This window comes from Protomyctophum parallelum (assembly GCF_964188405.1).
Source record: "Protomyctophum parallelum genome assembly, chromosome: 3".
NCBI lineage: Eukaryota > Metazoa > Chordata > Actinopteri > Myctophiformes > Myctophidae > Protomyctophum > Protomyctophum parallelum.
The window spans coordinates 54,221,315-54,240,041 of record NC_139698.1 but is presented as its reverse complement, the minus strand read 5'-3'; the positions used below and the strand labels follow the sequence as shown (position 1 = coordinate 54,240,041).

Genomic DNA, 18,727 nt, shown 5'->3' with positions numbered 1-18,727 from the left:
GTTGACGGTTTAAGGGAGTTGGTTAAGATATTTTACACATTCAGTCGAGACAGAGGTAAAGAGAGCATACAATTTGTGTTGGGATTACATGGCAAAGGAAAATACTGGTAGTCAATATTCAATACAAGTACAGAGGAAACAAAACAGTTTTAAGGTCAACCGCACCAATGCAACTCCTTGAAACTGCCATTGGGGATAATGGTTGCAAGTTGCAAGGAGTTGCATGGCGAATCATTGGTGTGGTTTAGGCTTTTAACAGTTTGTCAGTGAAACAAACTTTTTTTGCCTAGTTGTATGTAAGGTATATCTGTGCTTCCTATAACAACAAATAATATGAACTTCACTTTGAAGATATGTTTCCACAAAGAACACAGTGCATTGTTTTTCTTAGCTGGCTTTCATACACCCACTTCCTTTATCGCTGTCTGCCAGTAAAGATCCCACAGAAATCCAGTAAACACACACACACATGCGCATGTACGTACACACTCTCTCTTACTTCCTGGCAGCTAAATAATGGCATTGTATTGCAACAAGTGCCTGCAACAAGAGCCTGGCTTTCAGTACTCTGATGCTGGCCTGCTAAGCTGTTGATTCTTACCTAACTGAATGTTCCACTGAGCAGCTTTCAAAACAGTGACAAAATAACATTTAAAGGAACACTTAGATACTTTCTTTTTTTTTTTTATCCAGGGTAGTAGCTGAGCACAAGTGCTCATTTTCAGCAACGCCCTACACACACACACGCACACACACGCACACACACACACACACACACACACACACACACACACACAGTCTTATACTGTTGGCCACTAAGTTGGGGGTTCAGTGCCTTGCTCACTTACCGGTATGTAAAGTGGCATGGAGACTACAGAAATGTTGCATCACTGAAAAGGCCTGTCTTCTATGTAAACCAGTGATTCCCCCAGTTTGACATGCATTTACTAGGGGTATGACGATTTTGCATCAAGTCTTGCTTCGTAAAGAAAAACACTTATAACATTTATAAATAAATAAGAACCTATAACAATAAAAAGTTTAACATTATTAACATCTACTCAAAGTGTTCATAAAAATTGTCGGGTGGAAACCTGGCATGTTCAAAACCGTTCCTTTTTTATTTCTTCATTTTAAACCTAAAAGTATTATACAAATATACACATCTGATCAGTTTAGAGACAAGTGCGTAGACAGGGATCAGGCGTAACGAATAAAATAAAACGACCCGCACACAGTCTACACTTGCACAATAGGGACACCTTTATTTAAGAAATGTTTTGATCCTTCAGGCATCTGGTGATGGAAAAAGGTCTATTGACCGAAACCTCTCTTTGAACGAAGTTGTCTCTATTATACAAGACAGTGTCATTTTATTTTATTCTATTATTTTGTGGGGGGGGGGGGGGGTTTAAACGACATGGAAGAACAATAATATTATATATTAATATTAATATTATAACAATAATATTTTAAACTAGAAAATATTATTCTTGCAGAAACAATGTGGGCTCGCTTCAAGCCAAAACAAATGTACAAACTCTGTTAGACTTGGCCTCCCTGTCTGTGTGTTGTGTGTGGATGTAGACCTGCCTGTGTGCTCGCTGCTGCTGCAGCTAGCCCACAATTAACACTCATGAGTTTGACAGCATTATTAACACTAGAACCCGCACCTCCAGGAACCTCCTCCATGAAGATCTTGATGAAGCCATCCTGGCTGACAGATCCCAAGTACTGCACAATGTTCCGGTGCTTCAGCCTCTTGTGTAGAGCTATCTCCTCATGAAGAGGCTGGGAGTACCTGGGAGGAAAGAAGAGACAAACACAAAGCTAATATTATAGAATGAGTATGAATATGAATAAGAATTAGTTAACTCATTGTTCGTTTATGTATTTTTGTGAGTGTTATGGCTCATCTAAGTATGCGGTTTCCTTTTCTTCTTCTTTTTACATACATTTGTGCCTTAACCAATTAAACCAAATGCTTAGTTGACCAAGGGCTAAATAGTAGATCTTCAAAATTGCGCAGCGACAGATAGTGTGCTTGTAGGTATTCTATTGTCCACAAATGTTAGACCCACAACAAGGCTGCTGGGGTTCAAGTTGTGAAAATCTAGTTTTGCATCCTCAAAAAATGATAACATAGCTCCTCTGACAGCTGTTTGTAACGTGTGGTTTGCTGCACACTTTGTGGAAGTAAGGGAAGCTTAAATCACTTTTTCAGAGGACTAGGCAATAGAGCTGAGCTCTTTGGGGAGGTTAGTGGATCGTAAACATGGAAAGGACAAATGCCAGCGCACATCCATCTCCTCTGGGAGTGTCAACTGTTTTCCGCCTAAGGACACTATGAAGGAACCATCTGGTAATAATTTTAACATGAGAGAAATGTCTTTGAATACAAACAAGTGAGGGAAATGTATTCGTTTGTGGGTCTACTCGAGATATTTACGTCATTATTTAATGAACACCTGATTCTGATCGGTCAATAACAACATTCTGTGGTCTATTATTTCCTGATGGCATACAGCTGATAACAGACTGATGCTCTGCCTTTGTTTTTATTTTGCTATGGGAGTGGAAGCTTGTAAGCTAATACAATCATTTTTAATCAATATCAAAGTTAAATTATTGATTTTGTTCATAAATTGCCATGAAATAAGTGGGATAATATACAGAGGCAGTCATAATTGAAAACAAAACCTTCAGGGATGACACAAATATGAAATAGTAAATATTTATATTGTCTGCTCATACGTGCTGTCCTTCTCAGGGATCTCCTTGATGGCAATGCGGACTTGGTTGCTCAGGTCCCTCCCAGCGTAAACCACTCCATATGTCCCTTTACCTAGAACCACCTTGTCTCCATTCTCATTTGTCTCGTAGATGTACTGCAGAATGGCATGGAGAGGAGCAGACAAAGACAGTCAAAAGTGAAAGCGTTGGCAGACGCTTCTGCAAACAGTTCTTCAAACAGTGGTTGCTAGCCATGTTGCTCGCTGAAAATAACTGAATTACAAGCGCATATCACAACACGTCGCTTTGCAGTGCGTTGTAAGCTTTTAGATATGATCATTTCGGTGCTCAATGTCAATGAGAAACTAAGTATAATTAGGCTTTAAGTGGCTGAAAAATTGCACTTCGTAATGCATCACCACTTTCACAGACAGTCAGGAACTCCAGAGTCCAGACTCCACAGTTCAAGGAATATAACACGAATATGCTATCAGACACACAAGCTACAGTCAACTGTGAGAAAAATATGATGGTGGTATGTAATGGGAATATAATTTTGTCCTCAATGTTTGACCTATAGCTGCTGTTTTAGGAGTTTATTTTACTTTTATTTTTGACTGGTCCAGGGAACTCGAAGATAGAATTGTCGTTTCTGGCAGAGAGAGGACTGTCACTGACCTCCAGTATTCCTCCAGTGAGACGACTGGGGTCCTCCACGGGGGCCTCAGCCTGGCGCAGCAGGGAGTTCACCAGCTCACAGAAACTAGTGAGAGAATATGGCAGGATGTTACGATGATACAAATATAAACAGTGAGTGATACAGACATTACACCGACTAAAGCTCTGCAGAGCATTGCAACACACACACACACACACACACACACACACACACACACACACACACACACACACACACACACACACACAGTCACACCCACCCCAAATCCCCCAAAGTGGGCGAGAGTAGAAATTATGAAATAAAACCCATTTCCCCTTTTGTGTAATGTTGACCATTGAAGTGAGAGTGAATAGGATCCATCTGTCATTTGGCATTGCCTTTAACAAGGGATGATGATTCATCAAAATTTTTCCCTGGCCACTGGCCAGAGAATGTGTCTATTTCCGGCTATTTGTGTTTCTGTCTGTGCATCTTTGGCTGGCTGCTTGCTTTCCTTCCAGCAGATTTATTGTCACGTTAAGTTACTAAGTCAGTAGTGCATGAATCAGACTTCTGTCTGTTAGTGAGTCTGTAACTTATTGTGGAGCCGCACCGATGATTTAGTGACATGCCCAAATCAGGGACACCAGGTTGAAAGTGGTTAACAATTGGGACACATCGGCTGCAGAACTGCCTATATTGATACTGTCAAAAAGTCAAATAATGGCCAATATGGCAGCCAGACTGATATTTTGGTCAGGTTTATCGTCAGCCAACAAATCACCTAGTCACCCAGACAGTGTGGGCAGTCAACCAGACTGCAACTGTGTGCATCTCCTCAAGCTGCTCAATTCAAATCGGGAGGATTCATGGCCACAACAACATAATTGCATTGCCAATATAGAATTTACTATGCTACAACAAGCAACATAGATATGCATGCTGTATTGTATGTGTTGCATACATACTCTAGTCTAAATGCTATTGTTAATAATTAAAACTAGCATAGCATACTAGCGTTTGTTGTTCCACTGTTTGTCCCACAAGTAGCTACATATTTCTCTCTCTCTTTAGCCCAAACCTCAAATTTCAACTCTGTGCACAGTTTTAAAGTCAACCGCACCAATGCCCTTCTTTGCAACTGCCATTGGTGATAATGGTCGCAAGTAATTGCATGGCGAATAAAATAATCCCATAAAAATCCCATCCCATCCCACTCCTGGTAGGGTGACTCCCGTCCCATCCCACTCCCACTAAATATTACTACCAATCCCATCCCTGTTGTTTCTTTCTTTTCGTCTCACTTCCATTTTCATTGTTGTGTGCATGTGTTGCGTTTTCAGCTTTCCCTACTCCCTCCCTGCATGTGTAGTTCTTTTGACGTGTGTTACAGTGTTGGCTCACTGAAAGATGACTACAAAAATGGGCACTTCTGTGCTTTTGGTTTGGCGTGACAAGGCTATTATTTTTAACGCTGAAAATGATCATTTATAGATGTCATTCATTTATAGACTTTCATTCCCGTCCCAATCATAGGATTAATGCAATCCCTTAATTTAATCCCATCCTGCGGGATCCCGAAAAAAGGTCAGGCACACACGCAGACACACACACACACACACACACACACACACACACACACACACACACACACACACACACACACACACACACACACACACACACAACACCTCACCCTTTACAGTGCAGCTCTGTAGGGAAGCAGAGCTGGAAGTCATCAGAGTTATAGTGGACATACAGGAAGCAGCTCCGCTCATCAATCTTGGAGGCACTGGGAGTCAATGAATGAATTGAAGATTAACACATTGAAATTAGGGATGTACTGATGAGACATTTTGGCCGATATCGATATCCGATATAATTAATTAATTAATATAATTAATATAATTATAATATAATTATAATTAATATCGCTATTAGTCCGGGAACCAATGGGTGATTGTTGGCTGAACGTGGTTTCGTCAGATAACGTTTTTTTGTCAACTGATTCTTGTAGCTTTGGGTCACCTCTAATAGTTCAAGAGGGTGCCCAGTGATATCTCTTGGACATTTTTAGTTATTAGCCCCATAATGCCCGAAACACAAAACAATCCACCCAAAATAGAGTTTTATGGTATTTCATGCAAAATACTTGGTCTAAATGCATCAACTTTGATTTCTACAGTGTTTGTGGAGATGCACAATGTATAAAATGTGTGATTAATGTATGATTTATTAATGCATATTATTAACCCCTTCATCCCTGAAAACCCCAACATGCCATAAAATATATCTTTTGAGAATGAGATTGTATGCACAATAATCAAGTCAAATGTATCAAATCCCAAAAATAGCATTATGAGATTTCATTACTTTCTCCAAGATGTGGTCATCACACCAGTTGTCAATGTAGACACAATCTTGCAAGATTTTGAAAAGACCATGGTTAAAGGTATTTTACAAGACCACCCCATCTAAAGTGAAGATGGTGGCAACAACAGCCAAATCCATTCAAATTATACACTCCAAAGTGTATGACCTAAATTCTATCTATGCTGCTGATGCAGATGTCACTGTCATTGATGGATCAGACCTTTAGACCATCCAGCTGATGTCAACCACATACCTGTCAGACAGTGATGTCTACCTAATCTTCGAGATAGGTCTACTGTGATTACAATATCAGGTCAGTCAGCTAGAAATTCCATGTCCTATCATGATATATCTTCCAATCAATAATGTTTCTAGCCCAGAAGGCTGTGTTTACATTTAATTGGAAACAGACTCCATCCAGGTCCCTTTCCAGTACTATGAGGGTCAATGTATTGTCCCCATATGGCAACACTGACTCCACTCACTGTATGTGCAATTATAAAGTGTGTTAATTAAGTACAAGTAATAAGTGTAATAAAGAAATGAGTGAGTTAATTCATAGGAAAGGAGGTGTGGTGGACATGACCACTTCCAAATAAGCATTTATTTTGGAATGCAAATTTGTTGCATTTGATATATTTTATGGGATTTGGGGGTTTGCATTAATTAATAATGCATTCATCATAAATCTAATACTTTGTGCCTATCCACATTCATAAACACGTGTAGAAAGCAAATTTGATGCATTTAGACCAAGTAATTCGCATGAAATACCATAAAACTTTATTTTCAGGGATTTGTTAGTATTTCAGGGCAGGCATTAAGGGGTTACTAAATTTGCCCAAGGGATATCACTGGGCACCCTCTTGAATTGGTGAGTGGTGACCCCAAGCTACAAGAATCAGTTGAGAAAGAAACTTTATCTGACGAAACCACGTTCAGCCCCACGGCTGCCTGACTATATGGCCTGATATCCCATATAACCAATGTCGATATGATCTCATTCTGTATTCAAAAGATTCTGAAAAAGGCTTATAAACAGTGAATTTGAAAAAAGCAACGCCTCTTTATTCCAAAACAAGGGATGCACCGTTATTGAAATGTTGTCCCATATCCCAACATAAACAGCTTGAATGTATAGTATTTTTAGTTAAAAATGTTCCAACTTGTTGGGCAAGCTTTCCCAGAAAACACTGATAGAATTTGCAGCCTTTTCCAAAATAATTATTATAAAATAAAATATCTGCTAAAACCGATATATTACCGATACCGATTATCGATATTGGTTGGAAGGCCAATATCGTCGTGGTGTGTTAATTGCCCATTCCTAATTGAAATTCATCCAAACTATTGCTGTCAATGTGTAACAGGTTGCTGCAGATGCATGTGTAACATGTTGCCATCAGTCTAACTCTACAGTAACAAAGAAAGGATACCAACAAAAGTATTTGGTGAGGAAGGTTAGCTTCATTGATGGAGTTAAGTTAAGACAGTCTGCAGGTGGTTGGGGAGGATGAAGAGGAAGCTGGACGCTATCCAGGTAAAGCCCTCTCATCTCCATGATGAGCTAGCGGGGATGAGGAATGCTCCTCTTCCCCTGCCACAGACTCATCCCCTTGACACACCTCACACACACAGATTAGCGACTCCTGCTTTGACTCTGGCACACTGGACTACTGGGATGGACACAACAGAACTGAGTCTGTGACAGATGCCAGGGGCCCGTTCCACCAAACTTGGATTAGAGATTAAGCCGGGCTTTAACACATTCTGACCTGAGATCAGATTCATACGAGGTTTCCACTGGACACACACTGGTCTTGCCAGATTAACTTAACCAGTTAACCTGGATATGTTGAGGCTTGATTCGGTTTCATGAAAGTGATGCTACATTAGTTACCATGGAAACTAATGCTTTGGACTTAGCCTGCTCCGGACCAGGCTAACAGCCAGGTTTAACCTAATCCTGATGTCTTTACTGTTCATTAAGCAGTCAGACTGATCACAAACCAATGATGTTTTCCAGATTTATTCAATTATTATGGGTTTATGTTGCCTTATTTGTATCGGTCTGCATTAAAGGACTAATTTAAGCACTATATAAAATCAAATAACCAAAATATATAGGCTGCACAAGTTCACAACATCATGACAGCTTGTGAGCTTGTAGATCAGCTGCTTTTGGTGAATGTTCCCCATGACTAACAGCCAGGTTTAACCTAATCCTGATGTCTTTACTGTTCATTAAGCAGTCAGACTGATCACAAACCAATGATGTTTTCCAGATTTATTCAATTATTATGGGTTTATGTTGCCTTATTTGTATCGGTCTGCATTAAAGGACTAATTTAAGCACTATATAAAATCAAATAACCAAAATATATAGGCTGCACAAGTTCACAACATCATGACAGCTTGTGAGCTTGTAGATCAGCTGCTTTTGGTGAATGTTCCCCATGAATAGGTTTGCTGTCGTGCAAGTGCACGGTTAAGAAGAATTATTATATTATATTATTATATTTTTTTTTTGTAAAAGTGAAAACCACTAAATATTACCATTACTCATTGTTTTACAACATATTACCATTGTAACGTTTCACCCACTACTAGTCCTACATACTTACACCTAGAAACCCCATTCAAACCTATTAAGGTTCAACCTACGGTGCCTGAAAAGGAATCTTTGAAATGTTTCATAGTTTTAGAAATATAGTGCTTTCAAATTTGAGACATTTATAGGCAGATAGTGGCACTTCAAAAAAATCACTTTCACCTAGAAACTCCATTCACACTTTGTAAAATTCAGCTTACAGACACATGCTGGAACTTTTTACTTTGAAATGTTTTGTAGTTTCTGAGTTATTTAACTTAAACGCCCAATGCATTCTCAATGGCAATAGCACAAACTTTGGCATGCTACATGAACCCATGACCCTCACCAGTCTGGCCCCTGTCTGGACAACAACCCCCTTCCCCAAAGGTAGCTCCCTCAGAGGAGGGAGTTATGGCCAAATATCACAATGCGACAATATCATTATGCTTACAATATTAAGAATTCTGTTTTAAGTTAATAGTAGTGGTAAAATGTAAACTATATTTTTGGGGTAGTTAATCATTCAGTCTATCCACTATTGAGAGTATGTTCTCTCTTTAATTACAGCAGCAGTATTTATTTTAGAAGCTTAAGTCCTTGTATCAGTAAGTCTTGAATAGATTAGTAAAGATAATGAGATATACAGAAGGGGGCTGTGATGCAACTATTAAGGATGCAAACTGCCTTAATACCCCATGAAGAAGAAGGATCAGTAAATCTGTGATCCACATAATGGGTCTAGAGACAAAAAGCCAGACTGTCTATTAAGCCAGGCTTGCTGATCCCGGCTCGCCAAATCCACCAATTCTGAGCCTCGCGTGGCTTTAGTGGAACGGAATAAACCAGGCTGTAAAGATCAGGATTTAAAAAGCCTGGCTTTGGCCTAAATCCTGGATTAGTTAATCCAAGTTTCGTGAAACAGGCCCCAGGTCAGGATAACCAACATACTGACAATGACAGACTGTTGATAAACTGTACATACTGTATATCCATTCATATATTCATAGTTGATATACTGTACCCATTACCCAGATACCGCCTGTTGAAACCTGTTTACACAGGATTCATTCTCATATTCATTCACTGTTGATAGTTTGTAAATATATCCACTTGTATATTCATTTTTAGATAGATTGTACATTGTGCTGCTCTGACACCTGACCTCTGACACCTGACCTTCCCCCTAGGGAAATTATGATATAAACCAACGAAGGTCATTGGCCATTATATAAATAAGAATGGTCATAGTCTTCCCCGGATTATTACCTGATAAGAATTGTCAAAGCCGGATTAGAAGGCAATTCCAGAAGGCAATACCAGTCTAAAGTTCAGTGACTTTGGTCATTGGCCAGATATGACATGCACAAATACAAACATCAAGCAACAAATGCTGAAAGTGCATTGAGGGGAAATGAAAAGAAATGGAGAAAAAAAAGAAGAAAAAGAAAAACGGACAGATAGCCATGGCTTCCAAAGAAACCCCATTTGTTTTGGCACTTCTGACTTGAACACACCCAGAGCCATAAGCAGAAAGACGTTGTAGGCGTAAAGAAGTTAGCACATGTTGTACTCCTCCTTACCTCACTCCTCGGATTGCAGAGGCTGGGAAAGTCCACTGGTGTAAGCCTTTCTGTGGAAGTAGAGATTTTGTTAAATACAAGAGGTGGAAAGAAATAGCCTGCTCAAACAAACACAGACATACACACAGTGTGCGCACTGCGCAGTGAACAAATACAGTCAGATATATTTACACATACGCGTGAAAATGAAAGAGACACTGTGTGAGCAGCCCTCAGGCAGCAAGGTGCGGCAGGTTTCCACACGACACTCAAAGAAAACACCTCATACCTTTTCTGGTTAAACATGGACTAGGCCGTAAACCAATGCAAAGGGAATAAGCTATATGGATAGAGTGAACTTTTATTGCACAGGTTCCCTTACGCAGACAGGTTCAGAAGTCACAGGTTTTCAGGGGCAAGTCAGAGGGTCTACATACCTTTAAGGGTGTGACGTGTTTCAGCTGAACAGTCCGGCTCACGTCCTCTTCACTCACGCACACTATGGCTGGTTGTAACACTTTGGTGGGTTCCAGAATCAGCACCTGTCATGACAACGTCAAAATGGTAGTGGCTCCTGAGTCGGCAGTATATGACCTACACTGTGCAATGTGCATTGCATGCTGTTGCTCACTGTTACTATAATACTGCAATGTCCAAGAAGCCAAACGAAGGTAAATCTTACCTTACACAAGACATAATAACAATAAAGAACGTGGGCCAACCTAAATTTGGGTACCTATATAAATTGGCCTTGTGGGTGAGTGGTAGGTCGATGTCAGAGACTAACATCCGATTTCGGAACTTGCACGCCGTTACTCAGATCCGCATCAAATTTGGACAAATACGGTTAAGGGGTCTGCCTAGCTCTGGTTAAGGACTTCTCCTTAATGTTATGTTAATTTCAACTTCCTCTTTTCAACTTCCTTTTGGCCAGAAAATTAAATATTTCACTCAGGTAAATGGGATTTTCCATTGACAAAATCTGTAGAGGGTGCAGTGGAGTAACTAAAACATATTTTTCTTCCGGTGAAAAACAACTATCTTTTCTGGTCAAAAAGTGCATTTTATTAGTGTGTTGGGGGGCAGAATGCGTCCGCTAGGGAAAGTAGGCTTTGGAATTCACAAAACCGTCTTTGTATTGGTGAGAAGAGAAATCGTTCTTTTTATTTTTGCAGTGGTCGACGGGCTTGCCGTCTTTCATGCATGTGCAGGAAGTTGAAAGTAACATAGCATTAAGGATAAATCCTTAACACTATGGACCAGAGCTAGGGTCTGCCATGAGAATAGTTGTATGACTAGATTTGAAGGCAGGCCACGTTGCGACCTGAAAATGTAGTAATGTTAAAATGGTTGTGGTTTAGAGAGATGGTTCAGTTTAGTCAGGTTAGGTGTGGTTAAGGTCAGGATAAGGATCTGGGAGGGTGGTTAACCAGAAGCTATGTGACCTCAAACTCCTGGATTTGAAGCCTGTATTTTGAAATTGCGTACAGTTCAGGAGGCATGACCAACAAACAATGAATCTTCCACTGATTAAGCAAGAATACAATATAGCTTAAACAAAGCATGGCTTTCGAGCACTAAGCTTGTGATGGTGTTCACCATAAACTGAACATGACCCATTAGGTACGATAGTGAAATTATTTGGGTGGGTTACTGTACACATGACTCCCACTGTTTCTGAATAATAGGATGACATGTTGCATTATTAGCAACTTTTATACAGAGATCCCGTAATTGGAAGAGTAAAACAAAACATTGTAATTAATTAAAAGATTCCAGTTATCCGTGTGTGGTAGCCAGTGCCACTCTCTCTACACTTGCCACTGCCACATCAGCAAACTGCCGTTGTGTGTGATCAATGAAAACAATGGAGCCACTGTGTGTAAGCGCATACCGTGGTGGTCCCACTTACGTTGACTCCCCCTGCACACCATAGCTAAGCTTGCCTCACTGACGTCCACTGGTTAAGCACAGTGTCTGTGCTCAAACATACACTGTAGGCTACGTTTGGAAATTGGTATTTTCATGAATGACACATTGTTGTTATAGATAGTGATTGAATTGGGCCGGCCCAAGGTAGTATAGGTACTAGTTCTGATTTCTGCCCACCTGAGCACACTTATTTTTAATAACCTACTTGAGTATAATTATACAGAAAACACAATACAAATGGTACCCAATGCTTCCCTGCTTGGCAATCAGCATCAACAGCTGGATGGGGGTAGGTCCCTGTGACATGTTGGTGTAATTTCAAGGGGTGTCCTTGTACATTAACCTGCTTCAGTCAAAAGGAAACAGGAGATAATGCACTACTAGGCACCTGACCTATGGGTTGCCATGACTTGAAGGCTACTCATTTACTATAATTTTGTACCATCACTTGCTGGTGTGAGGGCAGTATGAGATAATGCAATTCATATTCTGTATTCATCCATCCCCATTTCTTGTGTGTTTCTGCAACTGAGTGCTCTGTTATGTCTGGAGCCCAACCTAAAGCCAAGTTTCCAGATAAGCAGAACTCTCATCTGTTGACCTCGGACCAGTGATGGCCTGGGGAGTTTTAAGGAACCGCAGTGTAAAGATTCTTATCATGTCAGCTGAGAAAGCCATTGGATTCCCTTCCTTAGTACGTTATGACAATCAACTTCTTATTATTATCATTATGTAAGTTATGTTATTGTTGCTTTTAACGGATTGCCGAAAATAGTAACTGAACATGATTAAAGGGATATTTCACTCAAAACAAGTTTGGGGTTATTTCAAAGTCGTTATAATTGTGTTTGCAAGCTTGCTGTACGAGCTTACTAGTCAACTTGCACAACTAATAGACATCACTAGCACAGATGACAGACTGCCAGAAGGAACAGAAGCTGTGATCTTACTGGACAGCGATCTGTGGAGACGGTGGGTTTACAGGTTTGCAGCAGTAGTTCCATCCAAAAGTCCACTGTGTCTTGTTTTGGAGATCTGATCTCTGGAGGCTTGGCAAACTGACGGTACAGGATGAACGTTTCCATGATGGAGCCCACATACCTTCAGGAAACAAAGCAAACTCACTGCTCCACAAGATTCTAACTAGCCCTGGAACATGACTGCCATGATAATTATCATGACAGTCATGCAGTAACTTTGCCCTGTTTTTTGCAGTCGCTGCATTTACAAGATTTCCGTATATATAAACATTCAGATTTCAAATATAAAGTACTCACAAAGTGTCCCACGGGTGTTAGTTAGTAGCAGCACGAGCGATTAGAATTGCTGCGTCCCGCGTTCTTTAATAAAAAGCATTTTTGTCCGAGCTCTCCGGCTACTTTTTTCAAACGGGGTTCGTTTGGGAAATCCACAGTTGCACACCGGGAGCGCACTCGCCTATTAGTCTGTATTGGCAGGGCGGTCAGCGTACCTATATCGAACACACCGAGTGCCACCCTCCTCCCGACCGATAGGGGCGCGTAGTTGAAAGCCAATGGCAAAATAACACCTCGGATAAAAATGCTTTTTATTAAACAACGCGGGATGCAGAAATTCTAATCGCTGGCGCTGCTACTAACTAACACCCGTGGGACACTTTGTGAGTACTTTATATTTGAAATGCGAATGTTTATATATTTTAATTATTTGTAAATGTAGCGTCTGCAAAAACCAGGGTGAAGTTGCGTCATGACTCTCGTATGAATACGAGAGTCATGTTTACAGGGCTAGATTCTAACATGCTCTAAAGCCCAGTCCACACCAATGAATCGTGACACAACGAGTTCCAACTTGCAAACACTTGCAACAGAATCCCTTTGCAATGTTTAAAAACTCGACAGTCCACACATCCAGGCACCGAACTACTACAAACTGTTGTTTCTACAGCAATAGTATTGCCACAGTCCCTCCAGGCTATGGGATGTAAACTGAGGAGACAGGCTGTCGCTAAAGCTGGACAGTGTTCACTCCACAACAAGGCAACGAGACAGTTTACCGTTTCCATGGCACATTATATTATATAAAGTTATGACTTTTTGTCATTCTTCTCTCCCCCTCTCTTGCAGGCAGGTACAAAAAAAATATCTAGTGTTGGTTTTGGTTGCCAACACACTAAAAATACATGCTGGATTGTGTGTGTCTGTGTGTGAGAGAGAGACAGGGAGAGAGAGAGTTTTTCCAATTACACAGCTTTCTGTTGTTCGAATAGTTTTGTTATATACTGTAAACAGAATTATTAAAAAAGGTTGATAAGCAGGTCTCTTCTCTCTTCTGTCCAAAACTCTGCCATGTGCATGCGTGAGTAATCCCTGAGGACTGTACGTGTACACGATCGATAGGTTGTAAAGGTTGATACCTTCTGAAGTGTATATTGCTTGCAATTCAACAAGTTGAAGGTCAAGTGACTCAATGACCTGGCATGATCCGCCCTGCAACAGGGTGATTCAGACCACTGCGAATATTGTTCACATTGCAAAGGTTTCATCGTTATCGCAAATCATTGTGTGGTCTGGGCTTAAGGCAGGAATCTGTGGATTCCTTCTTACTGGTCAATATGTTTAAACAAAGTATTACAAATAAATGTTGCGTAAATTGATAATTGAAAATAACAGATTTGTTTTGGAGTGCACAGCATTTTTGTTGACTCACCATACGGGCGCCTTGAGCCTGTAGAGCCTTTCTGAGGCCTCAATGACCTTTCTCTGTTCGTTTGAGAGGATACTGGCCCCCAGGTAGAATCCCACATCCCAGTACTCCTTCATCTTCTCCAGGCTGCCCTTCCTCCCCAGCAAGCTACTCAAGCTCACACCTGGACACAAACACCATAAACATACAGATCACAGTGTCATGATCAAAATGCCATACATCCATTTCAGAAAGAAATGGTTTCCTCTGATATCAAAATATCACAACTGTGTGTATTTTGACAAACGTTTGTCAAAATGGGTGCAGTACATTCCATCAGGATTTGAACATGGACGGCAAGAAGAAGAATACAATAAGGCACCTATTTTGCGCAGCTCAATGGAGGTGTCAAATTCGTGACCCGCTGCCATCAGGAGAACTACATTGTTGATGCCAGAGTGAAGGGTTGGTTCTGCTTCAAAAGCTTTGCCATACCTGGAAAAATCACACAACGACTTATTATATACCGAGTGGGAAGCCCGCCCACACACACACACACACACAAGCACACACGCACGCATGCACGCACACACACAACCACATTTTTTTTATGGGAAGTGACAAACTGACAATGAGAAAAGCCAGATTAAAACATGACTGGTGGAAACAGGTTACTGATGTCTGTCCTCACCAATAACTGGCCTGGTCTCTGCTGCAGTGGTCAGTGAACCCAGAGCTCATGAACATGTCTTTGTAGATACGGCCACACAGACAGTAGACATCGGACGCCACCTTGCTCCCCGACTCCACGATTGGCAGAATCACTTCCAAAGCCTTTGCTCGGTCACCGGGGCGATTCCTCCTGGAATGTGAAGGTATAGTTGCAGCATCAGCAGACTGTGGAACTTTGAAAAGAAAATGTATTTCACTTTGTTTCACAGTCTTTTAGCTATGCTGTTACCTCTGTTGTTTGTATCTACAAGACAATGGTGAACTCGGCCACACCCCCTGTATGTCTCTCTCAAAGAATCTATACGCTATGTCACAGCTAACTCCACTTCTGCAAGCTCATACCATAAACTTTTTCAATCAATATGCTTTTATAATCCCCATGAGTTTGTTTTTATCTTCATAACTTGCTTATCCAATTAGATTTTTACCATGTAGTTGCTGTCTTTTTATCAAACGATTGTACAGTATGTCCTGTACAGTATGTCCTGGCCTATTGTTGTAGAAAACAATAAAATAAAACCACTGGCACGTCAACAGACATGACGCTGCTGTATGACAGTGACAGTCTTTGTCCAATTCAGAGGAAGATTGGCCAAACACTTTGCTCTTCATCCATGCCCTATTTCACACAATGCCCTGATTTTGATCGGCAAAACCAAAATAAGGGTGTACAGAAGGAATCAGGTTACCTGTTTAGTGCAAATATGTAGTGGAATTTTATATTTGGATGTGATGCCACTGCAGACGTGGGTAGGTTGGTCAGATTGTCCACCAGTGAGATTATGGCATCGTAGTCCTGCAGACAGCAAGAGGGCAGAATTGCAATGAATCATTTATTAGGCAAGGAGATCCCTTGAATAGTTCATATATAATGAATAATTTCATTGTTCATTGTTGGGAATAACATAAAAGGCCTGCACACTGAAAGGGAAATGTTGCTGCTCTTAGGATCCAAAACCACATTTATTTACAAAAGGTGAAAAATGTGACATGATGAAAAGAAAGTGAGTTTTGATCCTCCGTCCATCAGCAAAGCATCACTGGATCCATTTAACTGCGGCTGGTTCTGCTTCTACTTTGTCAAAATGACAAATTGCCAATTACAAATGTGCCATTTAATTTGTTACTGTGTTGGCTGTTGCCTATAATTTTATTTATAAAGCACATTATGACCATTGCACATTCATGAAATGGTCATCACTATCTAGTTTCTGCAGTAATATTTGGCATAGCAGACACATGATTGAAGTATAGCTATGAAAATAAATAGTATGTGCTCAATCGCACACACACGCGCACACACACACACACACACACACACACACACACACACACACACACACACACACACCTGAACATCACGGTAGGACAGCATCAGGTTCATGACTATATCAGGGGTGAGCAGCTCCACAGTGTCCAGGCGTTTCTGGATGCGGGCCAGCTCCTGACTCAGGGCCTGTCCACTGAACCTTTCCCGCGCCGTACGGATTTCATGCCGGATCGACTCCCGGAAGTACTCACTGCCATTAAAGAGTGCATAAACAGCTAATAACACTGAAGTACTTGAGAACTTGTCAACCTCAACTGACCGCCAAATCAATCCAACCAACTTAAACTAATGAGGAGACACAAACACAAACATCCCACAACATCAGTTTGTACTCAGCAAAGCCTGAGACTTTGTAGATTTATACGTATTATCAAAGAAATAGACTAGTATAGTGAAAATACATCAAAGCTTTGATGGCACATTGTTTTGAGGTGTGTGTCTGACCTGGACTGAACATGAACATTTTCTAGGAGGTGGACCAGCGTCTCCACCAGTGGGGTGAGCAAGGGCTCTAGCTTGAAACTGGGTTGCATTAGTTCTTTGATCCCCTTCATCATGGTAGCGTCACATGCAAACACCTTGCCCTGAGGTGACACTATGTAAGGAATGAAGGTGTAGCTTCCACACTGCTCCTGTGGGTGGAGAACAAGTGTAATATGACCGGCTACCATGACAATGCAAAAGTCTGCTTGCCTTCATAATATACGTTCAGATATTCACATTGTACTGTGTAGCCTCAAAAGGGCTTGAATCCCAGCTGGCCAGACTAAACTCTTGACAGTGTTTGGAGAAACTAAAGGGGAAACTTGAGTTACTTTACCAAAATATTGCATTCAAGACACTCCCAGGCCCAGCTGGCAAATAACTATGGTATGATTGCATTCGCAAAACAAAATAACCTCCCAGCTGAGCTGACAAACAACTCTCTGCAGACCACCACCATGCACATATAGTAGCCCCTTTCGGGACCCTAAAGCTTTTCTGAAATTTGGATGAGTTTTCAGAAACTTCAGTAGCATTGGGTTCTGCTTGGAGGGCTACACATATAGCAGACATGAGTCATAACGCATGAATGATTGGTATACCCAGGAAACAGATCTAGTTAGTTACCTTGATAGCCTGGAGATCACTCTCCTGTTTGTAACAGTACAGAATGATGTTATTGGTCATACTGAAACTTTCTCTCACGCCAAGGTGATAGAAGAGCGACGGTTGGCAGAAAGTGTCACTCATCTCCACCACGGCCACATCTGGAAGACAGGGGCAAGGAAAAAACAGCTTTGTCAGTCTGCTTTTGCTTTAGCGTCGTAAACACTGGCTGACAACCGCGCCGGGAGGGTTCCTGTCAAACCAATTCACTCCAAGCAAGCATGCCTACACTTGCCTGCGTTGTAGAAACTATCCAGAATATCTGTCGTTCCCAGAGCAATCCTCTCAAACGAAATGGTTTTGAACACCGCGTGTACGTCCGCACAGGCTTCTTTCAGGCATTTCAGTGAGAGGTTCTCCTCGCTCTGCGGCACAGAAGCATCTTCTATGACAATATAAGCCACGGACACAGCCCTGTTCCTGTTCACCTGCTGTTTGTTGGAATGACTGAGTTCCAAAGCCAAGGGGTCGTGCCACAAACTTCCAGCTGAAACCCAGACTGGATCTTTCCTCTTCACTTCGTGCAGCCGCAGGCTCATTCGCCTGCGTTCAGTCGTATACATGATGTTTGACCTGGTTGATGTGTTGAAGCTCTCAACACTAAAACATCATTCCTCCTCGACCGAATAAATACAACACGAAAACACTCTCTCGCAATTCCCCAGGCGCATCTCCTTCTCCCGTGACATTCCTTGAACTCATTTCCATTTGAGAGACACGCCTTCTGCTCTTTGCCTGTCCCCGGTCCCACCCTTAGAGTATACTCCCCGCTTGTCCTCAAAATGAATCAATAGATGCGCCAGGAATGGACACTTGCGCGACATCTGCTGTCTGTCAGTGGTTCATGTTTTAAGCCCAAACCGCACCAATGCAACTAGTCTGAAGTTCTCTCAACTGCTTTGATTGATTGATTGAAAATATTTATTAACAGTTTGCAGAATTTACAGTACATTTCAAGCACAAACTCAATACAAAGACTGTTAACTGTGAGTGGACGACCCAAT

General features: G+C 41.3%; 1 protein-coding gene across 1 annotated transcript in view; it reads right to left on the bottom strand.

The window, feature by feature from the left end:
* The window catches only part of LOC310856402 (mitogen-activated protein kinase kinase kinase 5), a 29,961-nt gene extending 11,556 nt beyond the window's left edge, over window positions 1-18,405 (bottom strand). Inside the window, exons 1-15 of the mRNA XM_083761810.1 lie at window positions 17,959-18,405; window positions 17,685-17,824; window positions 17,019-17,206; window positions 16,596-16,764; window positions 15,934-16,040; window positions 15,204-15,374; window positions 14,895-15,007; window positions 14,537-14,696; window positions 12,799-12,949; window positions 10,354-10,458; window positions 9,938-9,987; window positions 5,088-5,183; window positions 3,412-3,496; window positions 2,755-2,888; window positions 1,674-1,801 (exon numbers count right to left, since the gene is read on the bottom strand). Coding sequence (XP_083617936.1) covers window positions 1,674-1,801; window positions 2,755-2,888; window positions 3,412-3,496; window positions 5,088-5,183; window positions 9,938-9,987; window positions 10,354-10,458; window positions 12,799-12,949; window positions 14,537-14,696; window positions 14,895-15,007; window positions 15,204-15,374; window positions 15,934-16,040; window positions 16,596-16,764; window positions 17,019-17,206; window positions 17,685-17,824; window positions 17,959-18,286 — 2,125 coding nt within the window. The 5' untranslated portion in view covers window positions 18,287-18,405. The remainder of the gene's footprint in view (window positions 1-1,673; window positions 1,802-2,754; window positions 2,889-3,411; window positions 3,497-5,087; window positions 5,184-9,937; window positions 9,988-10,353; window positions 10,459-12,798; window positions 12,950-14,536; window positions 14,697-14,894; window positions 15,008-15,203; window positions 15,375-15,933; window positions 16,041-16,595; window positions 16,765-17,018; window positions 17,207-17,684; window positions 17,825-17,958) is intronic.
* Window positions 18,406-18,727: the final 322 nt, after the last annotated feature.